General features: G+C 43.7%; 1 protein-coding gene across 2 annotated transcripts in view; it reads right to left on the reverse strand.

Moving 5' to 3' along the window:
- dtn (transmembrane protein 132C dtn) overlaps positions 1 to 21,982 on the reverse strand; it is a 59,730-nt gene that overhangs the window by 17,040 nt on the left and 20,708 nt on the right. Inside the window, exons 1-4 of one of the 2 annotated variants that reach the window (XM_043413196.1) lie at positions 9,581 to 9,848; positions 4,568 to 5,657; positions 2,120 to 2,263; positions 1,363 to 1,645 (exon numbers count right to left, since the gene is read on the reverse strand). In XM_043413196.1, coding sequence (XP_043269131.1) covers positions 1,363 to 1,645; positions 2,120 to 2,263; positions 4,568 to 5,657; positions 9,581 to 9,734 — 1,671 coding nt within the window. In that variant the 5' untranslated portion in view covers positions 9,735 to 9,848. Of the gene's footprint in view, positions 1 to 1,362; positions 1,646 to 2,119; positions 2,264 to 4,567; positions 5,658 to 9,580; positions 9,849 to 21,982 lie in introns of those variants that run through there. The other variant, XM_043413195.1, reaches the window with a different exon arrangement.

Here is a 21,982-nt window from a genome sequence, read left to right on the forward strand (position 1 = left end):
TCACATAACCGAGAGAACCAATCCGAAAGAAATCGCTTTGGTAAATGACGAAATTGAGAGAGCTAGTACGACTCTGGTCTGGAGAAAATAAAAAATAAAGAATTCCTCATCGTCTACCACCCTCATCATCGTTTCATCCCCATAAAGTTTTTCTTTTTATCGCCATTATTGTGAATGTGGCTCTTGGCAGTTGGCTCTAATCTTCCTTGGCACAATAAACGTGCAGAATCGGTTCGACTTCAGCATCAAGAAACTCCACTGGATTAAATGGCATTCGCTTAAAGATTATCATTGAAATGTCCAACGTTATATTCTAGGAACGATCACAGAGCTTAATTTTTATTCAAGTGTTCGTTGCTATTGAATCAGAATATTCGTCGGTGTGTAATCCCACCGGTTTACGCCACTGGTTTCATTTGCTCTGTGAAGCTTTCCTTTCAGTTTTCAAATTTCTTATCTTTTCACCGCAAAAAATATCGAGCACTAAAAAATTATAGACGTTTTGGGAAATGAAAACTGCGGATTTCCTGAAGCCTCGATTTCAAATCCAAATCGGAAGTGTAATGTGAAACAGGATAATTATAAATCAATTTTCTTGAAGCACGTGTCTCGAATCTAAATGAGACTTAACTTTTTTCGAAATTCCACTCATTCAAATATATTTCCGTCCTCAATAACGAAAGTACCAAATAAGATCGTATTAAAAAAAGAAACTCAGAGGTTTATGCTCTTCGTAATCGGCGATCTAATTTCGAACTTTAATTATAGAATTCAAACTAATGACTTCAAAAATATAAGAACGTGAAAGTAAAATCTGATTTTCGTAATATAATTATGATCCGCTCGGACGAAGTTCGTGATTAACTCCCAATAAATCAATAGTCCCAGGACATTGGAATGCAAAGCTATAGCAACCTGCGTAATTTCATTTTATTTTACACGATTTAATTTTCAAAAATATCAAATAAACTTGATGCGAATTCAATAATTCTTCACCAGCAGTAAAAATAAATTGTAAATTTGACGATTATATAAATCGACAAATAAGTCGATCGACCAGCTCGTTTCTGACAACATGTGCAATGGCTCAATCCCATCCGAATCCCCTTACACTCAAGTTCTCATCGTTGTTTTCGAAAGTTTTATTCGAATCGGCATGTTCTCAGTTTCTTCATTGCGGTTATCAACCATGCAAATAATTAGACCGATGAAAAAGACGAAAAAATAGAATGGATGGGATCGAAAGGATGCAAACTTGAGCGCCTGCTCGTAGTGCGTTTTTTGGCGTGCGAGGTAGAAAAAAAAATAGCGAAATATTTCACGTTCGTCTAACAATGGGTGTCGTTGACCGCTGCTGCTTACCTTCGAAATGGGTAGAACGGCTTGGATATCGTCTTTTTGTATCTCCAGTCGTGCTTGAAGTTTCCTTTTCTCGATATGCGGGCGACGATGGTGATGCTGTTGCTGCTGTTGTCTCTCGGGCTGAATATCATCGTCCGTTTCGCGTCCAGTTCGCGGTTGCAGAGTCGAATCGCCTTCCAAGACGTACCGAACGCTCCAGGCGATACGTCCACCGTCCCAGCTGCTGCTCCCAGCACCCTCCTCGCTCGCTTCCAATAGCATCGTCATAATCTCCTCTGCCGGACTGGACGAATATTTCATGTTGAAATGAGAAATTACATTTTTTCGTTCGCTGTTTGAGGGGGCTTCAGAGGGCTCATCGAATTTCGATCTTTTTTTTTACATTCATGCGGAACTTTATTTGCTATTTTTTAAAAAGATTTTGACGAATTTGATCAAATAAATCTGCGCCTAACGAGAGAAAGGAGATTTTCGTAAAAATTTGACGTTACTTTTAACAGATCGGAGAAGCCACACAGCCGCAAGAAAAAATGAGGCGTTTAAAATTACATCTCAGGCGCCCATGACACGCTTCAGTCATTTATAAAATTGACGAATACCAAGCGTGGGATTGACTGACCGATTAATCTGCATGACAAATGTCTAGACATCGACATCATTTTCTATCATGAGTAATCCATTTGTCTGGGCCGAGCTGAAGCCAGACTGATCGTACAATGGGGCGCCGCAGTATGTCATCGCGTCTTCTTATACTTACGCGTTTGGCAACCGCGGCGAATTTTCCCGTCGTTTCAACGTGAATGTAGCTGCTGTGTTTTTTACATTTATTTCCGACTTGAGTATCCAGTGAGGACTGCTTGGCGCTGCGTCTAAAATTCGCACTTCCGACTTGACCTTAGCTCTACAGAGAACATAAAGAAAAATGTTAATTCGCTTGGTCCGTTTGCTCTTGAGTATCAGTGACCCAAATGGCACATTTTACCGTTGACAGATTCAACGATTTTTCATTCATTTTATAATCAATTTTAAAAAACTATGTAATTCGTTGTGAATTTCATTCGTTTCGACTTCTTAAGATTCTTAAATTCAGGAAGCACGCAATCGACTCGAATTCCTTGGCCTTATTCACGCAGCCTGTCGCCAATTTGTTCCATTTCGAATGAAATCAATATCATCTCGTAGGTCGACACAGTGCCGAGCAGCCGAAATACGCCATTTTGTAAAATTCATCCTACACTATTTGAGGATCCACGAGAGATTTCATTCACGTTCTTATCACTCGTTCAACATTCTCCATGAAAAATGTTAACGATCCTTCGACGCGTTGGGCTTTGGAACTCGGTAAAAATTTCGTCTGAAGCTTGTGCTTACACGAGATTTTAATTCGTGAAGGCGATTCCAATCCTTTGAAACGAATCAGACCACACCGTTATTCTGAACTGTAAGAATTTTTGGGCTTTCGAATGAAAAAATTGAATTTCAGCCCTGAATTACCGCACGAACATTCAAATTGGGATTCCCCAAATGAGAAGATTTGTAAATAAAACTGGTTCGACAAAAATCGTTATGACTATTCTCATATACATTCTTGGCAAAGCGAAGACAAATAATGTGCTTTCACTTACAGAAATATTGTAATTTTACTACCCTCGGTATATTTCTGGCAACACTTATCGAGACAAAAATTCGCTCTTATCGGTTATTCGATTCCGGGGAGCAAACCGGCACTCTCAGTGAAAAAGGAACGAAAATATCTTACTGTCAGAATACGGCGAACGCAAAAATATCTCATATTCCGAAAATCTAGTTGCATTTTCCATCTGCTCGTCGGAGTTCATAGTGACATATTTTTGTCATTTTCTCAGCAGCGATATTGGACAGATAGTTAACAGCTTCGAAGTTTTCAATTTATTACTACCGAGACGACAAACTTTTCATGAAGAAGTCGAGTGACTTTTGGTATTTGCGTCGACCTTTTCGGATATGTCATGTTGAATTTTTCAGAGATTTCATCCCTAAATTCGGATCCGTCGAATACGATAATTTATTGAATAATTGAAGCACGTTGAGGCACGCGCGAGATTTTTCATTTTTCTAATAATCGTTAGGTTTCAATGATAAATCCCTGTTGCTGTGTCATTTATTCGAGCAATGCTGATGAAAAATTCATTCAAGGAGGAACATCAGCTTGAGAAAAATGGGAATAGCTTAATGAAACTTTTAGAATAAAATTTTGAATACATTTTCTATAGCCTCTCCAATTTTTAATCCATTTCATTGAGCCATTTTTGAGTAAATAATTTCGAAACTTGGGATATTTAATACCTAGGAATAGGAAATAACTCCACAGGCCGATCTTTGTATACTCAAAAACAAATAAAACTGGTGATAGGTCAGAAAAAAGTAGAGGAAAGGAAGCTAATTTGGAATACAAAAAAACGTGTATAATATGCTACCCCAAATTAGCTGCACTTACTCTACTATTTCACAGTTTGAACTTCAAAGGCCACGAGTACGAGACTTAAAAACCGTGAGTACGAGAGAAACAGCTGCTATTTTTGAAAGTGAAATTTTTCCACACCGTTCGTACGCGATCGAAATAATAAAAATGTCAGCCCATTTTTGGCATCGCCCTGGGTGGGCTGACAGAGAAATTTGATTTCGAAAATTTGAAGTGCGGTTAGGTCCATACTCTTCATTTGAGACGTCAGCTCGTATGAGTTTAATCACAGTAATGGATGTGTTTTTTTCTCAGTTTCATCACCGAAATGATAGACAAAGACGTTTATCGACTGTTATTTGACCGAGTAAATCCGAAAATAATATCTTAGGTAATCTGAGAGGGGGAGAGGGAGGAAAAAGGTACAAGGTAGTTGGTAAAAGAAATTGTAGTGCGTCACAAGAGCACATCCATAAATGAAAGGTGATGCCCGGGTTCTAGAAATAGGATTCCATCAAGGTAATAACACGAGGCGGGTGAATCGATAAAAGAAGAGGTTAGCGAGCGAGCTACGTGTGAGGAGAAAAATTTTTCATAGAGCCAATTTGATGAGTCACCGGCCCGACACAATTATAGATATGCACGTGAGATATGAATTCTCGAATGACACGATTCCACGCATCGGCGAGTGTTTATTTTTGGGAAATAATGGAATTTAGCGAAGAGGCGACGAGGCTAGAAGACAGAAAGCAAAGACGCACCTACCTGAGAATAACCGTAGAAATGGAAGTTCCAGGAGCAGTATGTCGCTGAGAGGAGGTGCCGGCCGACGATGGAAGAGTTTGGGAATAAAGAAATGCCGGCACGTGGAGTCGGGACCTCGGATAAAGAGGTCCATGAGGTACGAGAAGCGTCAACGAGTCATCAGCGCGAAGTTCTTTGTATTCGGATCGATTTGGAGCGAGTGGAATATTGCCGAGTGGGGTTTCGGGTTGAATTTGAACTCTGGGCCGACATCCACCAACGGATGAGCCGTCGACTTGACTTTGCATTCTGGAGCCGTTGCCAGAAGCATCAGCTAGAGGCTCTCCTTCCGCCATCGCGATCGTTCTTGGCTCGAGAACGGAATATGCGACTTGAACTAATCTCGGCGGGGTTTTCGCAATCTTCACTTTCCCCGAGGCGTCGGGTGCTGGTAACGGCGCCCACCAATCGGCTGGTATCGTGATTTGTGCCAGGCAGACCCCATCCTCGCCGTCAGGACTGCAGGTCGCCGTCAAGGGATTTTTTCCTGGCAAGGAAGCGTGCAACAGAACGCAAACGCGTTGATGTCTCGCCAGGAGAAGTTGACGCCGGCCACCGGCCTCGCTACCAGCGTGGAAGAGGACTCTCAGCACCGGCGAATCTCTGGGTATGTTCGAGCCGACCAAATGAGCTGACATGTCAAGATGACGCGCTCCCAACTCCTGGGCGTCCATCAGAGCAGCGCTCGACGACGCGCTCACGTTTCTACGCATTTCCGGTCCTGGCAAAGCCTCCAAAGGATCTGGCACGATGTACCGCGCTGGCACTGTCTGTTTCGTGCTGAATGGCCCGTAGGTCGCCCTCACCGAGGCCGGCTCGCTCGTTTGAAATACCGTGAATTTGTCGACCGACAACAACGATCCTGGCGGCGGCACGATCACCGATGGCGACGAACTCATCACGTCTCCTGGCATCGCAGGCATTTGCCCGGACCCTGACCCGATCGATGATTGCGGATCCGATCTCGATGGAAAATACTGCTTCGGCGTATGCTTGAGAAAAAAACCGCCATCCTTGTTCTCGAAATGAACCTCGACGGATGTTGCTACATCTGCGAACACACAAAGATCCCACCCGATTTACATTTTCTCGTCAAGTTTCATTATTCAGTGATTTGTGAAACGTCCTAACGCTGAACATATATTTTACACTCGCAGACAATATTCAATCCTACTTATTTATTTTACTGGAAGTATTCGTCGTGACGTTATTGCGAAATTTGGTGGTTATTTAATACTTTAAATAATCAAAATGATTCAATGGTCCTAACGCTGAACATATTTTACACTCGCAGACAATATTCAATCCTACTTATTTATTTTACTGGAAGTATTCGTCGTGACGTTATTGCGAAATTTGGTGGTTATTTAATACTTTAAATAATCAAAATGATTCAATGGGATATCATGTTTTACGATAAATGGATAATTACGTCGATGAGATATTCGTATACACGCTTGATACGATTTATACGCGATGATACGATTTGCTGAAGATTATTTAACTCTTTATCGGGATCGGAATGCAAATAAGTTGAATATTCTTGGAATTTGTGATGAAAATAAAAAGAACGAAATCGTGGGAGCTGCTACGTCGGATATTAGACTTTTCAAATAAATAACTTCCGACTCGGTTCTGCGAGGAGTCGGAGTGCACAGCTATCGCGTACTCCATTTTGTTCCATTTTAAGCTCACTCGTATAGAGATGAACAATCCAGCAGGGGAATGCATTGTCTTCCGAACTGGAGTTTTTTTCTGAGATTAATATTGCGCGGAGCTTATGCCAGCAGGAAATGTAACCTGATTATAATTTCGAATCCCCGGTTCTCGGCAGTTCTCGATTGTGTCGCAGTGGCAACAATGCGCGTTCTACGAGAATGCGACGATATACAGGCGAACGCGATACAACTTTAAATAGTTCAAGTCGTCGATTCGGCGTTTCAGCACGAGGTGCCACTTTCTACTGAACGTTCTCGAGTTCGACGGGATTCCAGATCCGAATTATTTCGTTCCACTTCACCCCATCTTCTGGGTCAATTTCATGAAACTTTGTCCTATTGAAAAACGTTCATTTCCAATATTGTAAAGAATCAAATTTTCTACATTGTCATTAGCACCGTTTTTAACCCGAAGTTAGAGGCGGCCAATTCATTTCGTCAAATTTCACTTATCCCCCATCCAAGATGGCCGCTAAAGCAACAGGCTCGCAGCCATAAAACCCGAAGCTGAGTAACCCGAACCGCGTTCCTAGCACTCACAGATATAAAATGGGGCAATAAATTATCTTAAGGTCAAATGTACGTAGGGGCTGGGCAACAAATGTCGAGCAGAAGCAGTTGGTGTAATCGATTTCCGCACTGTGCGAAAGCGATAACACGAGCAGGCGAACACACGCGTTTGTCTCGAGCATGCTGAATCTTTCGAGGGAAATAAAAGTTTCACCTCATTCTCTCCGAGAGGGAGGAGGGCAGAGACGTGTAATATTCCAGATATTCGAAATATGAATCTTCGAGTTTGAGTTCGAACGACTCAAACTCGAAGAAAAACGAACTGAAAACGTTGGAACGATCGAGTTGTTTTCTCCGAGCTTCTTATTTCATTAAAATCTAAAAAGGATGGACCAAAAGATCGAGCAGAGCAATGAAAATAAAGCGAATACACAGCGAGCTCGATCAGCCATCGATCTCGAAACGACTGATTCACTATAGATAAGGAATTTTTTTTAACGCGTTTCTTCAGCAATTTTACGTCGAACGCGACGCCTCCGTTCCCTGTTTTTCAGTCAGTTTATACTTCATGAGTCGTTGATGTCGTGATCGAAATTCCAATTTCATATTTTGCGAAGAGCTCAAGTCTTTTGCTCGCAAAAGTTTTTCGTTTCGATTCAGAATAATTTTCACCTCGTACTTTTTCAAGCCACTTTAGGATGCGAGAAAACTTTTCTACCGTGTACAGAGACCCACGAGCTTTTCATTTTCGACGCAATTGCTCGGAATTAATAATAAAAAAACTTTCGCAGAACTCTCGGTTCCCAGTTTTTAGATTATGCTTCCGTCGCAATCGATCTTGATTACCCCAATCTCGATTGATTAATCCATCGGATGACTCGAAAGACCTTTATTTCATCACAAGAGCCCCAGGGAAAGTTTATTTTAGTTTAATACTGAAGGATAATACTTTGCGATACATAGTCAAACGTAAAGACGATCGTAAATAGTGCATGAAATGATAAATGATAAAAATGCGACAACGAGCATCGCATTTGCTTGCCGATACATCAAACTCCAAAGGCGTGTGCGTACATAATCGCGATTCCCGGTGGAATTTAGTCGGTAAAAACGCAAATTACTGCATCCCGAGTTCTATGAATCCTCCCTGCAACTCTTCTCGCTTCTTCGTAAGTTGCTACGACGATGGTGGCAATCAGTAAAAAGGGACGTCGAACCATTGGTAGATCTTCGGTTGGCTTTCGTCCAGCTCGTACTCGAGACAACGTTCGGGGTAGCTGTACACACAGACGTCATTCGATACACGCGTCATATCGATGTTGATATTTATAAAAAACGAAAAAAAGAGGCCGAGGAGTATCCAGGAAAAGGAGAGGAGCAAAATGCTTCGTTCCAGTCTCTTCTCCTCTTTCCCTCCAACGAATTTTGCACTCGCATCTTCAATAATTCGGCGCGTCCTCTAGTCTATTGACTCTCAGTCTGCGCTCCGCCTTTCCCCTTTTGTTTTCTTTGGACGTTCATATTGTGTCGGGGAAAAAGGAAACTCGCCTGAGCTCCGGAGGGACGGGGATAAAAAACTTACTTCGTGTGTCGCTTGCAGCCAAGAATGGGGTAGTCGTTGCGAAAGCACTTCGTGTTCAACAGATCGAAGTATACGGTGCCTATCTGTACGCCTGCCTTGTCCTCCGATCTGTGCAGGCAGTCGTAAAACTTTTCATCGCACGAGCAGTGCACCCTGCGATCAATCAGACGTAAATTCGATCAATTTTTCAATCTTTCCTTTCGCCTTATCTTGTGGATGAACGAAAGAGGGTGTCGAGCTGCGCGGAGACTCCAGAAGAAATGTGTTTCCACGCTATTGTGTTCCATTCGGAGCTCTATACGCGGGGCTCTGTCTCAACTATATTCTACTTTTCACAGTGAAAATACTCCTATCTCTGACCGATATCAAAACATTTCCAGAAGAATAATCTTCTGTAGCTGTGTTGAGTTCGATCCGTGGCAAGGCAATTATCAACGAAAACGATCATTCGCTCGGTCGTGGGTATCGAGACTTTGAAAAAACTAAATAAAAACGAGGAATCGAGCCGAGAAGATCAATTTCATCGTCATTCTATTCATACGATCGATCTTCCTTTCGCGTGAGTTTAAACCGCGACGGAATTCGAGCCTGTCCCCCTTAAATTAATTGAACTGCTCTGCCTATGACCACCCCGAGGACTACCAAAGCTCCGTATTTATCGGATGGTTTGTTATTTCGAGAAGCGATACCGTACAACTCGAGAGGAAGTGGCTTGTTATTTATGACCTGGTGAAAGTGCCGGGATTCGTGAGGTTGTGCTTAGTTTGCATTGCTTCGATAATATCATCGCATTGGTCGTGGTCACGGCAACAGGCATCCGTAGCAGCGAAGTGGCCCAGGTCGTCGGGATTTTCGGCGATGTTACCGCTGCCGCACCACTTTGTTCCTGTGTTCAGCGGAACGGATTTCGCCGGTAACAGATTAAAATAACGTCCTTAAATCTATTTACTCGGGGAAGCGCTCCATTCACGTTAAAATGATAATTTTATCGTTGGAAATGATAATTCAGTTCCGCTCACAATTTAAACTTTCAAAAACTCAATCGAGTTCAACGTCATGGAGACTTCGGAATTAGGAATCTTTGGTAGCGATTTCACGCTCGTTTTCTCCGGTCGCATTGGCAACTTTACGAAGTTTCTCGATTTCACGGTGTCTCAATCTTACCTGGGAAGATTAAAGCGAAAGGTTCTCCCTCGGATTCCACTTTTTCATTTCCTGCCGGATCTGTCCCCAGGTTTGGATGAATTTTAATGCTCCAACACGCGCAAGCTCCGAACGCCACGGACAAAATCCGGATGAGCAGGCGGTGGAGAATCATTGTTGGAGCGATTGGTAACGTAAAAGTCCAAAAATTGGATTTCGATTGAATGCTTGTGAGGAAAATACTTTGGGGAAGAAGTGAAGCACTTTTTTCGTTCCTCTTCCCAACAATGCCTGACGACACTGAGGCTACTCAGCTGTTTCCGTTCTTATATACTCTTGTATCACTGGCCATAATCAGAGGCACGTTGCTCGAGTGTAATTGGATAAATTATGATCGTATTTCCAAGATTATTTTATGCACTTGTGTTCTACCGACAACGCTGTTATCAGTGAGAAATAGATAACCCGAGAAAACGAGAAATTATCTCATTGCGCGTCGTTCGCCTTTTTTAATCGTGCGATTAAAAGTGCACAAGCGTTTTTACATGCTCCGCATCCTCAATGACTCGTTCCCATACCTCTCCCGAGGCTTCGTTCGTTTTTCTTTTTCAAAATGAGCTTTTTCCAACGAGCATTGTATGAGGATAACAATGCGATATAGAAGTCTTTGTTTCGGTGTTTTTATTTACCGAATTTTTCTTGCTGCATTTAATTTATGCAATTCCGCTCGGTGGCTGCCGAACACGAGAGCAGGATTCTCCAGAAAAAGTAGCCGCAGCGGATGAACTTGTCTCTCGACGGCATCTTTTTGCCGGCGGATAATCTCTGAATATCTAACGAACCTCCCATCGAGCGTGTTCCTCCTGGCTCGGTGTGATCACCGTTAATTATGAATTAGCGAACAAAATCAATTTGAAGTTTCGCCTCCTCGCCAGCGGAGTTGCAAGAAAATTGCCACTCGAAATCGACGCAAGTTCCGACCTTCTTACATCATTGTTTCAGCGTAATTCGCTTCGTTCGAAGTATATGTCCCGTCGTCATATTTCTATGGAGCGAAGTCGTCGGAAGCGAGCTCTCGAGTTACAAGAGTTGGGTTGTCCAACCTCGAGTCCCGATCCAGCGATCCTGCCGATGTAAAAGTGGAAGCGAAATTGATGGCGATAAAAATGTCTCAAACTTCGCTGCTTATTTCCCGCCGGTGCGCCTTGTATTTTGAGAAGGAAAACAAGAAAATTTGAGCGAACGATCGGCAAGCTCATTCCGTCTTTTTCAGACGTCAAAAAAGAGGTTACCGCGCGTTTTTTCGTTTAAGGTTGGTTTTCGGATAAAATCAGGCCGTCAGCTGTCACGTGCGCGTAATTTCCTCTTCCGAGCAATCGGGGAGTCGTGCGCGCGAGCACGTTACAACATGCGACATTCCATGATTCATTCCGGAGGCAGCCGTGACACAATCTCACACATTTGAAACGGAGCGTGTGTATGTAACGACTCAACGTCGCGGCACTCCGTCGCCGCAGCGTTGAATCGCGAGATGAGAACTGAGAAAATAGGAAATGAGAGGAGAGCGGGCGGCGGGAGCAGATACGCGCGTATGAATAAAAATTCTCCGCGGACTAATAATACGTCAGCGTACGCTCGTGCATGTTCGCGCGGAGGGAAAATCTTTGCACGAGACGCATTCCGCGGACGTCAATGGAACCGCGGCGGTGTAATTATTCTTTGCTATTCAGAATTCAAAGTCCTCCGATGCGCATCGGTATATTAAATCCTTGCACCCCGAGACTCGGAAGCCGAAGCGCGAGGGAAAGGGTTTGATAGAGTCATCCCGTCGTATTTCCATATGAAACGAGTGAACGCCGAGGGATTCGAAAAACGTTTGATTTTCGGTACGAGCGTCGAAAACTCAGAGCGTTTACAGGACGTCAACGTGCGATGAAGCTTTCATAAGTCGCAAGCGTTTACTTTACGCCCGAACATCTGTTTTTAGCGTGCCAAATACTCCGACTATGGAAAGCCAGCCGTGTTACGAGTGCTTCGAGTATCCCTCATCACTCTACGAGCAAATATTTCTCCAATTTCTTTGGAAATGAGGCTGAGATGAATTCCATTCACCGATGATAAATGAAAGCACGCGCAACGAAAAGTTCAAGTACAAAATGCCGAATAAATTTTTCCCATTCGATGAGAGCTACGATTGGTTCAGCAATTCGGACGTCCCGGCTCGGATTTTGTGTCTCTCATCTTTTCAGCGTTTTATCCAAACAGCTACGACGACAGGAGCCCCAATCGAAGTCATTGAATTCATTCGTCGGTTTTCATTGAAAGCCAAAGCTGCGGAGGTCTCTCTCCTAATTGCATCGTCAAGATCCATTGCAAAATTTCGTCGTGAGTGCGAAAGAGAAGCGAAATCGCGAATGGGTGATCCCGAGAACGTTGGATTCATCCGACTTATGCTCAGCCTCGAGTTCCCATTATAAACATCGATTCCAGAGCACTCGGGGTACGTTGCTACGCTTTGTTTTTCCCCCCCTCGCCGCAGCACGTTCTCGTTCGCTCGAAAGGCCCGCAGGCAAGCTTGTCGCTTTTGACCTGAAGAATCAAGCGCGCACCGCCGGAAGTTCCGACGGAGAACAGAGGCACGCCGAGGGGGAGGCGGGCATGTGGCGGCGGACTATCGTACGCGTCGATAAATTGAACGAGGCGACGAAACTACTGGTCGTCTCCCTGTGCCCTGCCCCCTCTTGTTGTACGCGCGCAGCAGGAATCGCGTTTACGGCCTCGCGAGCAAGCCCGAAAGGAAGCAGAAGCCACACTATGGATCGATTATCACTCCCAAACCTTTGTAAACCATCCACCGTATAGTCATACTATTCTGCTGTGTCGTGCGCGAACGTCAATGTAGGTGAAAACCTTAAAAATGTGCTCAAATTATTGAAAATCTTATGACTGACGAGAAATTCATTCAATTCTCATTCCAATCACTTTCTCCGCTCACATTTTTTCATCGCGAAGAAACATTTTTTCCATTCTTGCTGCGCGGGCACCTCGAGCCAAGTGCAAACGCTTTTTGTCCGCCGCAGACGAGGGATTAAGTACCATTTTATTGAGTAATTTATAAGAGGGATGATCGAGAACTTTCTGCTTGATTAAAACTCGTAACTTTTCGTAAGGGTTGAGCTAAGCTCGACGTGTCTGTAAATAACCTGGAGTTGGTCCGGATATGAAAAAGTTTCGCATCTGTACACTCGGGGAACACTCAATGGGAACTTGAGTGGATTTTGCATGATTTCATATAACTTTTAGTAGAGTTTGTTTAAAGCTCCGAGCCGGTCTACTTATAATTTTGCTTGAATTTGCGGTTTTCGGGGCTCTTTTCTTGCCAAGTCTCGAATTTCGTGAGCCGATGATACTCCATATTCGACCAATCGTCCGAATAATCTTGACCTATTTCTCGTTATTCTCCTCGAATATAATTCAACTTATTGCGCAATAGTTACTCATAATGTCATGCCACGAAATAATCTTGAATTTCATTCGCACGGATGAACGCGGTCTGAGCAGATTAGGTCGTATCTAGTGTGTACATAGTACACAGTCTGGCTCGTGCGCAAGCCCCGTCCTGGCTCGACACACCGGAAGTAAAGCCGCAAGTTTGCAGAGGATCCATAGGTCGCAGATATCCTGCAGAAATTCATCGTGAAACGAGGTCTCGCTCGTTGCCCTCTCCGTCCCTCTCGCTCGCCGCGGTACCGCGCGCGTATAAACATTATTTCTTCAAGCCGACAGCGTGCACGGGGGAGGAGGAAGGAGAGAAAATCGCACGTCGGGCGACGTTACTCTTACTTTATGCAACGTAAGTGGGAATATACATCATCAACGTCTAGTTGTTCACGTCACAGGAGCCGGGGGTGTGAAATATTAAGCCCTCGGAACACCGAGAGCCTCTCTTCGCTTTTCTTTTTTCAACCGTCTCTCTTTATTTTCGTTCACTGCGATGCTGAGTTTTCATGCGATTTCCAAAACAATTCATCAGCCCTTTTCGCTCGGTTTTGTGGCGTTGGTTCAACCGAGTTTTCCGTTGGATCATCGACAGTTTTGACGGTTCGAAGGACTTCGCAGGTTGGGCCAAATGCCTTTTTTCATGACGGCGGAAACACCGTTGGACCAGAAGAGCTTGTTGAGTCGACAAATTTCGTTTGCGTGTTCGACACGATTTTTTGATGCGACAGAGGAGATTTCGTCGAATCAGTGAATTTTGTTCACTCAGTGATTGTGTGTTTTATTTATTTTTCTCGTATTTTCGAAACCCATCGATGCCTCCAATGCTCACAACGCGCCTCTTGCAAATCACCAATGTGTGTCACGACATTTCCGCTTCAATTATTGAAGCAATGTTTCATTGGCCCGCGTAACTAGCTCAGACAGCTCTATAATTCGAAGCTTCAATAATTCGGTGGAATGTAAAATTGATCGTCGGCAAGCGTACTTTATCGACGTTATCGGTCCCACCTGAAAGAATTACCCAAATAAAACTTTAACGAGAACGAAAATTTCTCATGTCCTCGATTCATACATTAACGGCTGCTGCTCTCTCGTCGCTGGGTGTTTGATATTCTCGTTGAAATAGACTCCAGAATCGTCTGAAGTTAAACAGCCTCTTGAGACCACGAGTCCGATGATAACCATCAGAAACTTATCGAAGCTTCATTCGTCAAGTTCAAATTTCTCTAAAAGGTTTGTACTTTTATGAAAATTTCAAGTTTTCAGGGGCACTATATCGTGTAAGGCTTCAGCACACTGCACGAAACGCATCACGGTATCCAACCGGAAGCCTCAAATGCTTATAAGAGCTCGTGAACTTTTATAACAGGGCCGTGAAAGCTTGAAAACTGAAACAAGTTTCGTATTTGCTGTACCCTTCATGCGCGGTCGTCGATTTCGTCAATGCAAAATATGCGCTTCTATCCTTTTCTCGTAGCTTCAAGGGGATTGGGATTATCGACGTAACCGTTGGATTCGATCCGTTCTTGTGTAATAGATTCGCTGCGACGCGGCTTACTGCGTTTTCTTTCGTTAATTTAATGATGTTGAAGTTTGCAGGGTTGGAGTCCAACGAAATGATGTAAAAAAACTCTCCAACCGTTCTAGCAATTTTTTAATTTTGTTCCCTATCGAATTCGCAGTTTTTCAGTCTGCACCAATGATTCGTGGAATAAAAAATTGGTGAATTACGAATGTTTTTTTTCGCCGAATTCGTTGGACTTCAACGCTGCGAACTTCAGCGTGTCGACAACTTCGTTTTTGTTCCCGGGCGCGTTTGGAACATGAGAAACTCTCATTTTTATTTTCAATTCAAATATTATGTGAACTCGCTTTCCTTCGAATATCGTACGATCAAATGAAATTTTTTGTATTAGAGGAACAGCGTTTTTCAGCTTTTTATTACGCGATACGTGCGGCCGTATCACTCGCGATCAGATCCGGATATTCGTTAGATGCAGTACGCAGTGTATCGCATTCTCATGCTCCTCCGATCCTCAAGTTCGCTCTAAAAGGCTTCGAGAAATGTTATCCACTGCGCGCGCAATTCGAGGAATCTAATCCTTTTTTATGGACTCTCAAAGCCTCAGCTATTTTGAAGTACGTGCGGAGTAAGTAAAATTTGAAAGCTGCGCATCGATTGTGGTTTGCGAGCTCACCGCGAATACTTTTTCGGATTCAACCTTTTCTCGTTGTTATACACGTTGAAATCAAAAGTTTCTCGATCAATTCTTCCGCATCCCGGGAATAAAAACGAAGTTTATTCTCGCTCGATCTTATCGGGTTTTCAAAAGATATTTCTTTTCCAAAACTCTCTATTCAGATCTCTCTTTATCGATAAGCTGCTCATTGGATTTGCTGTTAAAGGATTTTCCGAGACTCCAACGTTCAAATTCAGCATTTTTTCCGCGCAACCATCATTGAAAAGCATTCGATCGATGGTCGAGACTTTTGTACGAACGTACTAAAGTGGAAAAAACTATTAAGCGATTAAGCAGAGATGGTCGATGTCGAAGATGCCGAAATTTGAGCCTCGTGAAATCAAATCAAGAAAATACTAAACGCAGAGACGCGCGCGTCGTTTACACTGAAATAAAATAGCCTGATTGACGAATTTATTAAATGTTGGATAAACAAACGGTGGCAACCAAATTGGATTTCCTTCTTGGAAAACACTATCGCGGATTCAACAAAGTTTTCGTCGTACCAAGAAATATTTGAGTCAACAAAAGAAGCTTCTGAATCAACCAAATTTCTAATTGGATTAACCAATTTCATTTTGTTCCTCGCCCTTTCTAGATCCGACTAAAACTCAGTGGAATCAGTAAAAATTTATCCCACCAACTTTTCTCCGTCACGTAACAGAAAACGAAAAACAATGGCAACATCTTCAAACGCGGGCGAGTATCCGCCAGTATAAATAGTTATCCTATTTGTATAGCTGCTCTGGTTTCAGGCCATTGAAACAGAGGCTCGGAGATCCGAAGAGACGCGCGTTGTGCGCGGGGCTCGCCACGATACCCAATCGGTGTGTATACGCGTGAAATTGATGCAAATTTGGATTGGATGCTAAATTTGCTCCACTATAATTAACGTCTATATGTGATCTGTTAGTTTGCTTGGCTTGCTCTGGCGTCTGTGATGAGAATATTCGAGCGAAGATGTCTCTAGTGCCCGAGTTGTATAGTCATTGACGAGCAACTTGAGTGAACTTTCTCGTTGGAATAAAGGTTGAAAAAACAAAAGAAAGAAAAAAAAGTTAAGCATTATCCATGCATCGAAGAAAAGTCTCTGCCGAGTTTCCGAAGCATTTTTTTTTTTTTTATTATGAAAAAAGAGAAACGTGTACGGAGTGGTTCAAAGTTCAAAAGAGACGAAAAAAGTCTGAACTCCCGTGACGTCGCGTCGGATAAAATGGGTTTATCGAGCTCGAAGGATGGCCTAATTTAACATACGCTTTTCCGTACATGCGCTCCGTACCTCATGGTAATTGACGTCAAAGCGACACTCAAGAAGAAGGAAAATCTCAATCCCTCGAGCCCCGATCGAAAACGTCACGATTGAAAATAACGTTACTCGGCGCTGACTGAACACTGAACCGAATATTACGGAATATTACCGAATTTACGTATTCGGGAATTAATCGATCGGAACGAAGCTTCGTTAGTTTCCGTAATTTGCATTTATTTTTGGAGAAAATGTAAGAAAGTATTCTTGCATTTGGGTCACCTTTTTCGTACGAATATATCTTGATTTTCACAAGATTTTACAATTCCATTCAAGGTTTGTCCAACGTTCTGAAGTTTATGAATGTTCTTCAAATTGTCGAAATTTCTCAGTCTTATTTTTCTAACGTGAATATTGAATTATTTTCGGTATAATTAGCACGGAGATGGAGCAGGAATAACGCAGTTATAGCAAAAGTTAAATATTTATTAAACAATAACAATGATATTGGGAGAACGAGTGAATTGAATTAGGGGCGTTTTGCAATCACAAGCAAGTTAACAAACTGAATGAAAAAGAGTTTTTCGCCTGTGAGGAAAACTTGGGTTTCAAATTGATGACGAAAGTTTGTTCCGAATGCAGCCCTCCTAACGAAAATTGCCGTCGAGGTTCGGGCACATAAAGTGCCTCAAGTTCCGCGGTCCAACTTGGCCTTCTTGGCGTCGTGAACATTCCGTCAACCAGAGAGCAACCGCTGTAACCGTTTCAGGGCTCACGGGAGGCCCGATGCCAGGTAATTCCGGCAAGATATACGAGCCGGTGGGACACTCGACGAGTCTCATCTTCTCGAAAAACTCGGCAACGGGATCGAGTGTCGGTGACGATTCTTCTGGCTGGCTGGACTCGGTTGCGTTCTCGAGGTTCCTCGTCGTGTCCTTCCTCGTTTCCAGGCACTCGCAAATGCCTTCGAGGATGTTCTCGAGGCCAATTGTCTCGTAGTCTACCATGTCTTCGAATTCCTCGCCTTCGATGCTCCCGTTCCCGTCGAACGATTGTTCAGCGTCGCGATCTTCGGGAGTCGCCCGAATTCCTCGAGCCCTTCCAGGCCCTTTTTTTCCCCTCGGCGTGTCCCCCTTCCCTGGGATTTTCTTGACGTCGCCGTGCTGCGCAACGGCCCTTTCAGAGTCCGTCGAACCGTCGGAGTCGACCCTCGTTATTGGCTCGTCGTTCTTACGGAAATAAACGTTTCTGAACAAGGCTTTTCTTCACAGGATGCTCAGAGAAATGACAATACCGCGCGGACAAAATTTACTAGTTTGCGGACTCCCCGAAGGGATTTCAGGGAAAGTTGATTCTAGAAATGCTCGAGTTTTTTCTTTGAAATTTCGCTAATTAAAGTGTGTACTCCAAATAGAAAAGAAACAAGATTTCCGACGTCAAAGGGATTTTCAATGGGTTTTCCGTGAGTACTTCAACGAAAAGTGTCATTGACGATCGATTTTTTTTTTTTTTTTATAAATGATTCAAGAGCAACGGTTTTTCCAGGCTTTAGCAACGACGAGATTTCTCGAAATCTGACTGCTCATACCCAGCCCGACTAATTACGAAAGCGCACTTCTGCGAGGCTGAACTCACACTTGATCACTCCTCGATGTAATTTAAGAAGTGCAAGCCTCCTGCGAACCGCAAAAATCGTGTGTCTGAAGGAACGGGGACTGTTGAACGTGAAGCACTCTCGAGGGAGAACTCATCGTGGATTTTAACGAGATTAATTGAGCTCAGCACGAAGACGAGAGAGAGAGAGAGAGAGAAGGATCGAACTACAAGAACAAACATTCGCGATGCTCGCACTCCCACGTATATTTAAAACTAGTTTCCCCATTTCTTGAAATACCGTTCAATGTTGGTAGAGAAAATGGAACGAAATGTTTTGTTTTTATTATAAAATCCAAGATAAAAAAAAAGTCGTTAAAACGATGACGTTTACGATTTCTCGACGAATCGAAATTCGCGACGAAAACACGAACTGCAAGAAATTCGAACATATCCGGGCCGCTCCGGAGAACGTCCAACACTTTCAGGCCATGAATCTCATGCGCGATCTACCATCGATACAAAAGTATCGGGAGTTCGGACCGTCTCGAAAGTTGTTTTTAAAAATACTCCATTCCCGACGAGAGTAACGAGATTTCGTAGGAACTTGAAGCAAAGTGACAATATCCGTGAGGTTTATTGACTGTGCGCCATAACGACGACTCCCCGGGCCAACTTCCGTCCCGATCCCTTGGGAACGCAATCGCCAACTCGCTGTGCTAGCAATAAACTTTGAGTGGTCATTTGTCGCTTAGGAAGCTGTACAACTTGGGAGATGCTCTCATACGCGATCAGCCGAATTTTTGCTCGCTATATCCCACGATATTCCGGGCTAACGATGTGGTGTAATTTCACTAATTTGTGAAGGAGCTCGAGGGGAAACTTGATCGAAGTAATGCACTTCAGGAAAGTCATAGTTTGAGGCTCTTGTGCCTCGAGTCCTAATGCGACTGTGAAATTGCTCGCTCAACTGAAATCCAAATCTCTGATTAAACGTTGATACGAAAATTTCAGCCCCACAATCATTCGCTCAGTGCGTGCCACGATAAAATTCGTTTTCAATAATTCCATCATTAATTCAACGTTTTTATCAAATACCTGCGTGAACTAACTGCTCGATACAAAACTAAGAGTTTCATAGAAAAAATTCAAATGCCCTTTGACCCGCGGTCAAGGCCCTCGAAGCTGAGAAACGAGTCGAGATCTCCCTTGTGCGAACTGTCAAAGTTTCATCACGAAGTAATCAGCAGTACTTTCGATGCCTGACTAATAAGTTGCACGGATCTGTTCGTACCCAGTGAGCAACGCAAGAATGTCTCATCAAAGGAGTCTCCGTTTCTGCGCCAAGTTAAATGAACTTTCCGACTCTAGAATTCTTACCTCGAGCGCAAGTGTATTTGGCACACTTTTCTTGTCATTTTCGTACCCGGTTTCTTCTGTTTTGTCTACGCGTGCGTCGTCGACGTTCTGCCGGACGCTCGAAGCTTTTACATCGCTGTGAGGATTTTCATCGAGATCGTTCGGTGCTGCGGAATCATTTGGATTGATATCGGCGCCACCAGCTTCCCTGACGAGTTGGCTGGACCCCGCGCCCGATGGCACATCGACGTGTTCCGACTCCTGATTCATGTTTATTTCCCGAGCAACAGTTTCGCTCACTCCAGCCTCTTTTTCAACGTCCTTGTAACTTTTAGCCGACATCGAGTTGGAAGGATCCTCAGGGAGGGAAGAGGCAGACGAGGTGAGATTGGGTTGGCGGGGCTGCACAATGGTCTTCATCTCGCCGGCAACCGTTGGCTTCACCTTTTCTGCTTTCGAGTGCATCTCGACGTCTCGACGTACCTCTTGAACCTTCGTAACCTCAGTTTCGCCACTAGCGAGTCTCTCGCCAGTAGACTCCTCGACTTCCAACTCCAAACGCTTCTTATTGTCGTGTGTACTGTTCTCGCTCGTTGACTTCGGACGAGGTTTTATACTTCCGTTCGCCTCTTCGTCTCCACTGCTCACGCTTATTTGCTGCTTCGTCAAAATCGCACTGCTGTACTCTTCCTTCGTTCGCCTCACAGTGTTGGAAGCGTCGGTGCTTTCTGGTTCTGAGGCTTTTTCAAAATCTTCTGGTTTTCTGGTCCTCTTGGGTACATCCTTCGTTGAGAATTCATTTGCATTACAAACTTCCTGAATTATCATTCTTCTTTCCATTCGCCGATAAAATTGCAACAGAGCTCAAGTATTAAGGAGGCCAAAGATGCAAATTATTTGACAAACTCCTCGAAAAGCGGCTTCGGACTCGATCATTTACACTGTGTTTTTATCAATCCAACTTTTTTCCGAATCAAGGTATTTTGAATTCGACATTTTTTTCTTAAAACATGAATCACGTCGATTCTACTTGTCCCTAGATTTCGAAGGGCTCGAAGAACTTGGATATGAGAATTTTGCCAAATATTTGTCCGTCCAAATATCTTCTGGGACAGTTTTCTCCTGGAAAAATCTGTGAAACGGACTCGACATTGGCAGAGTTAGAAAAAACATGGATTGTCTCCAGAAATGATTCAGGCTTTGGAGGACTCGCCAGAAGATATTTTTGCGATTAAGAGAAAACGATAGCCCACGTAAATATATTCAATGGACGCTGAGTTACCTCGGAAGAGCAAGAACGTTCTTCACCGTCCGCGTCCTCGTACGAAATATCCGAGCTTTGGCACCTTGCGCCGGCGTAACTGGGTGAAGGAATCGCCGATAACGAGGAGGAATGAGCCGATAGATCGAGGGATACCTCGCCTCGGTCGGAACCCGTCGCGCTGGAGGTTAGCACCAGCGGGGCTATCGATTGGCCACCGGAACAATCGAGATCGGCCAGATACTGATAAAGATTCACGAAGGTCCTGCAGCATATTCTGGCGGAGCCACCCTCCGGTTCTTTGGTCAATAGTTCGCAGATGTAAATCATAGTCTCGTACAGATTCTGCTCTATCAATCGTCCAGAACAGGGCGTTAAGCTTGTGTTGATTTATCATTATTTCGAAGCGAAATCAAATGACGCAGGACACCGAAACTCGAAGCTTCTGAACAATTTGGCTCGATATTTGACCAAGCGGACGCACTGACAAATTCATCATTTTACGGATTTATATTACTCGCAGTTTCTAACGAAACCAAAAGAAATCGAGTTGAAATTGTTTGTAGCTCAGTGTCGAATGGGAAAAAGGTAAAAAAACAACGAAATTCGATATTTTTTTCATTATTTTCTGATCTTTTTCATCGAAACGATGATTTACGATTCTCAGTGAAAAACTTTCCGCTCGCAGTTTACGAAGATGATTTTCAACGATTTTCAAAAATAACGGCAGCAGTTTAGCCTCGTTTGTTTGGGCTGACATGAAGTTTGCTCAAAATTTGGGCACTTTTATATTCAGATCGACATGAACCGTCGAGATGTCTTTATATTTCCGTGATAGAACAAGCGGAGAAGAATTATGGGTGGAAATCCGAGCTTACGTTTCCCAGGAGACCGCAAGCTACAGCAAGAAAGCGATGAAGATCGAGATTCAAGGCTCGAGAATCTTCAGAATAATGGAGAAATCGACCAGCCATGACAATCAGATACAGAGTTGTATCCTTGAGAGCCATACCGCGCCAGTGTTTCAGCAGAGACTCGAACTTAACACACTTCGTTCGAGGCTTCCTATCGGTCGTTAACTTCAGCTGCTCCGAATCTTCATCGTGACAAAACTGATTCAAGAGAACCTTCAGAAAACGTGGCGTGATTCCCGAGGGGTGGACGAATGGAGGGTATTCGAGGCGTTCCTGTAATTCAAAGGTATTCGCGTGAGCACGAATTCG

This window comes from Venturia canescens, chromosome 2 (assembly GCF_019457755.1).
Source record: "Venturia canescens isolate UGA chromosome 2, ASM1945775v1, whole genome shotgun sequence".
Lineage (NCBI taxonomy): Eukaryota > Metazoa > Arthropoda > Insecta > Hymenoptera > Ichneumonidae > Venturia > Venturia canescens.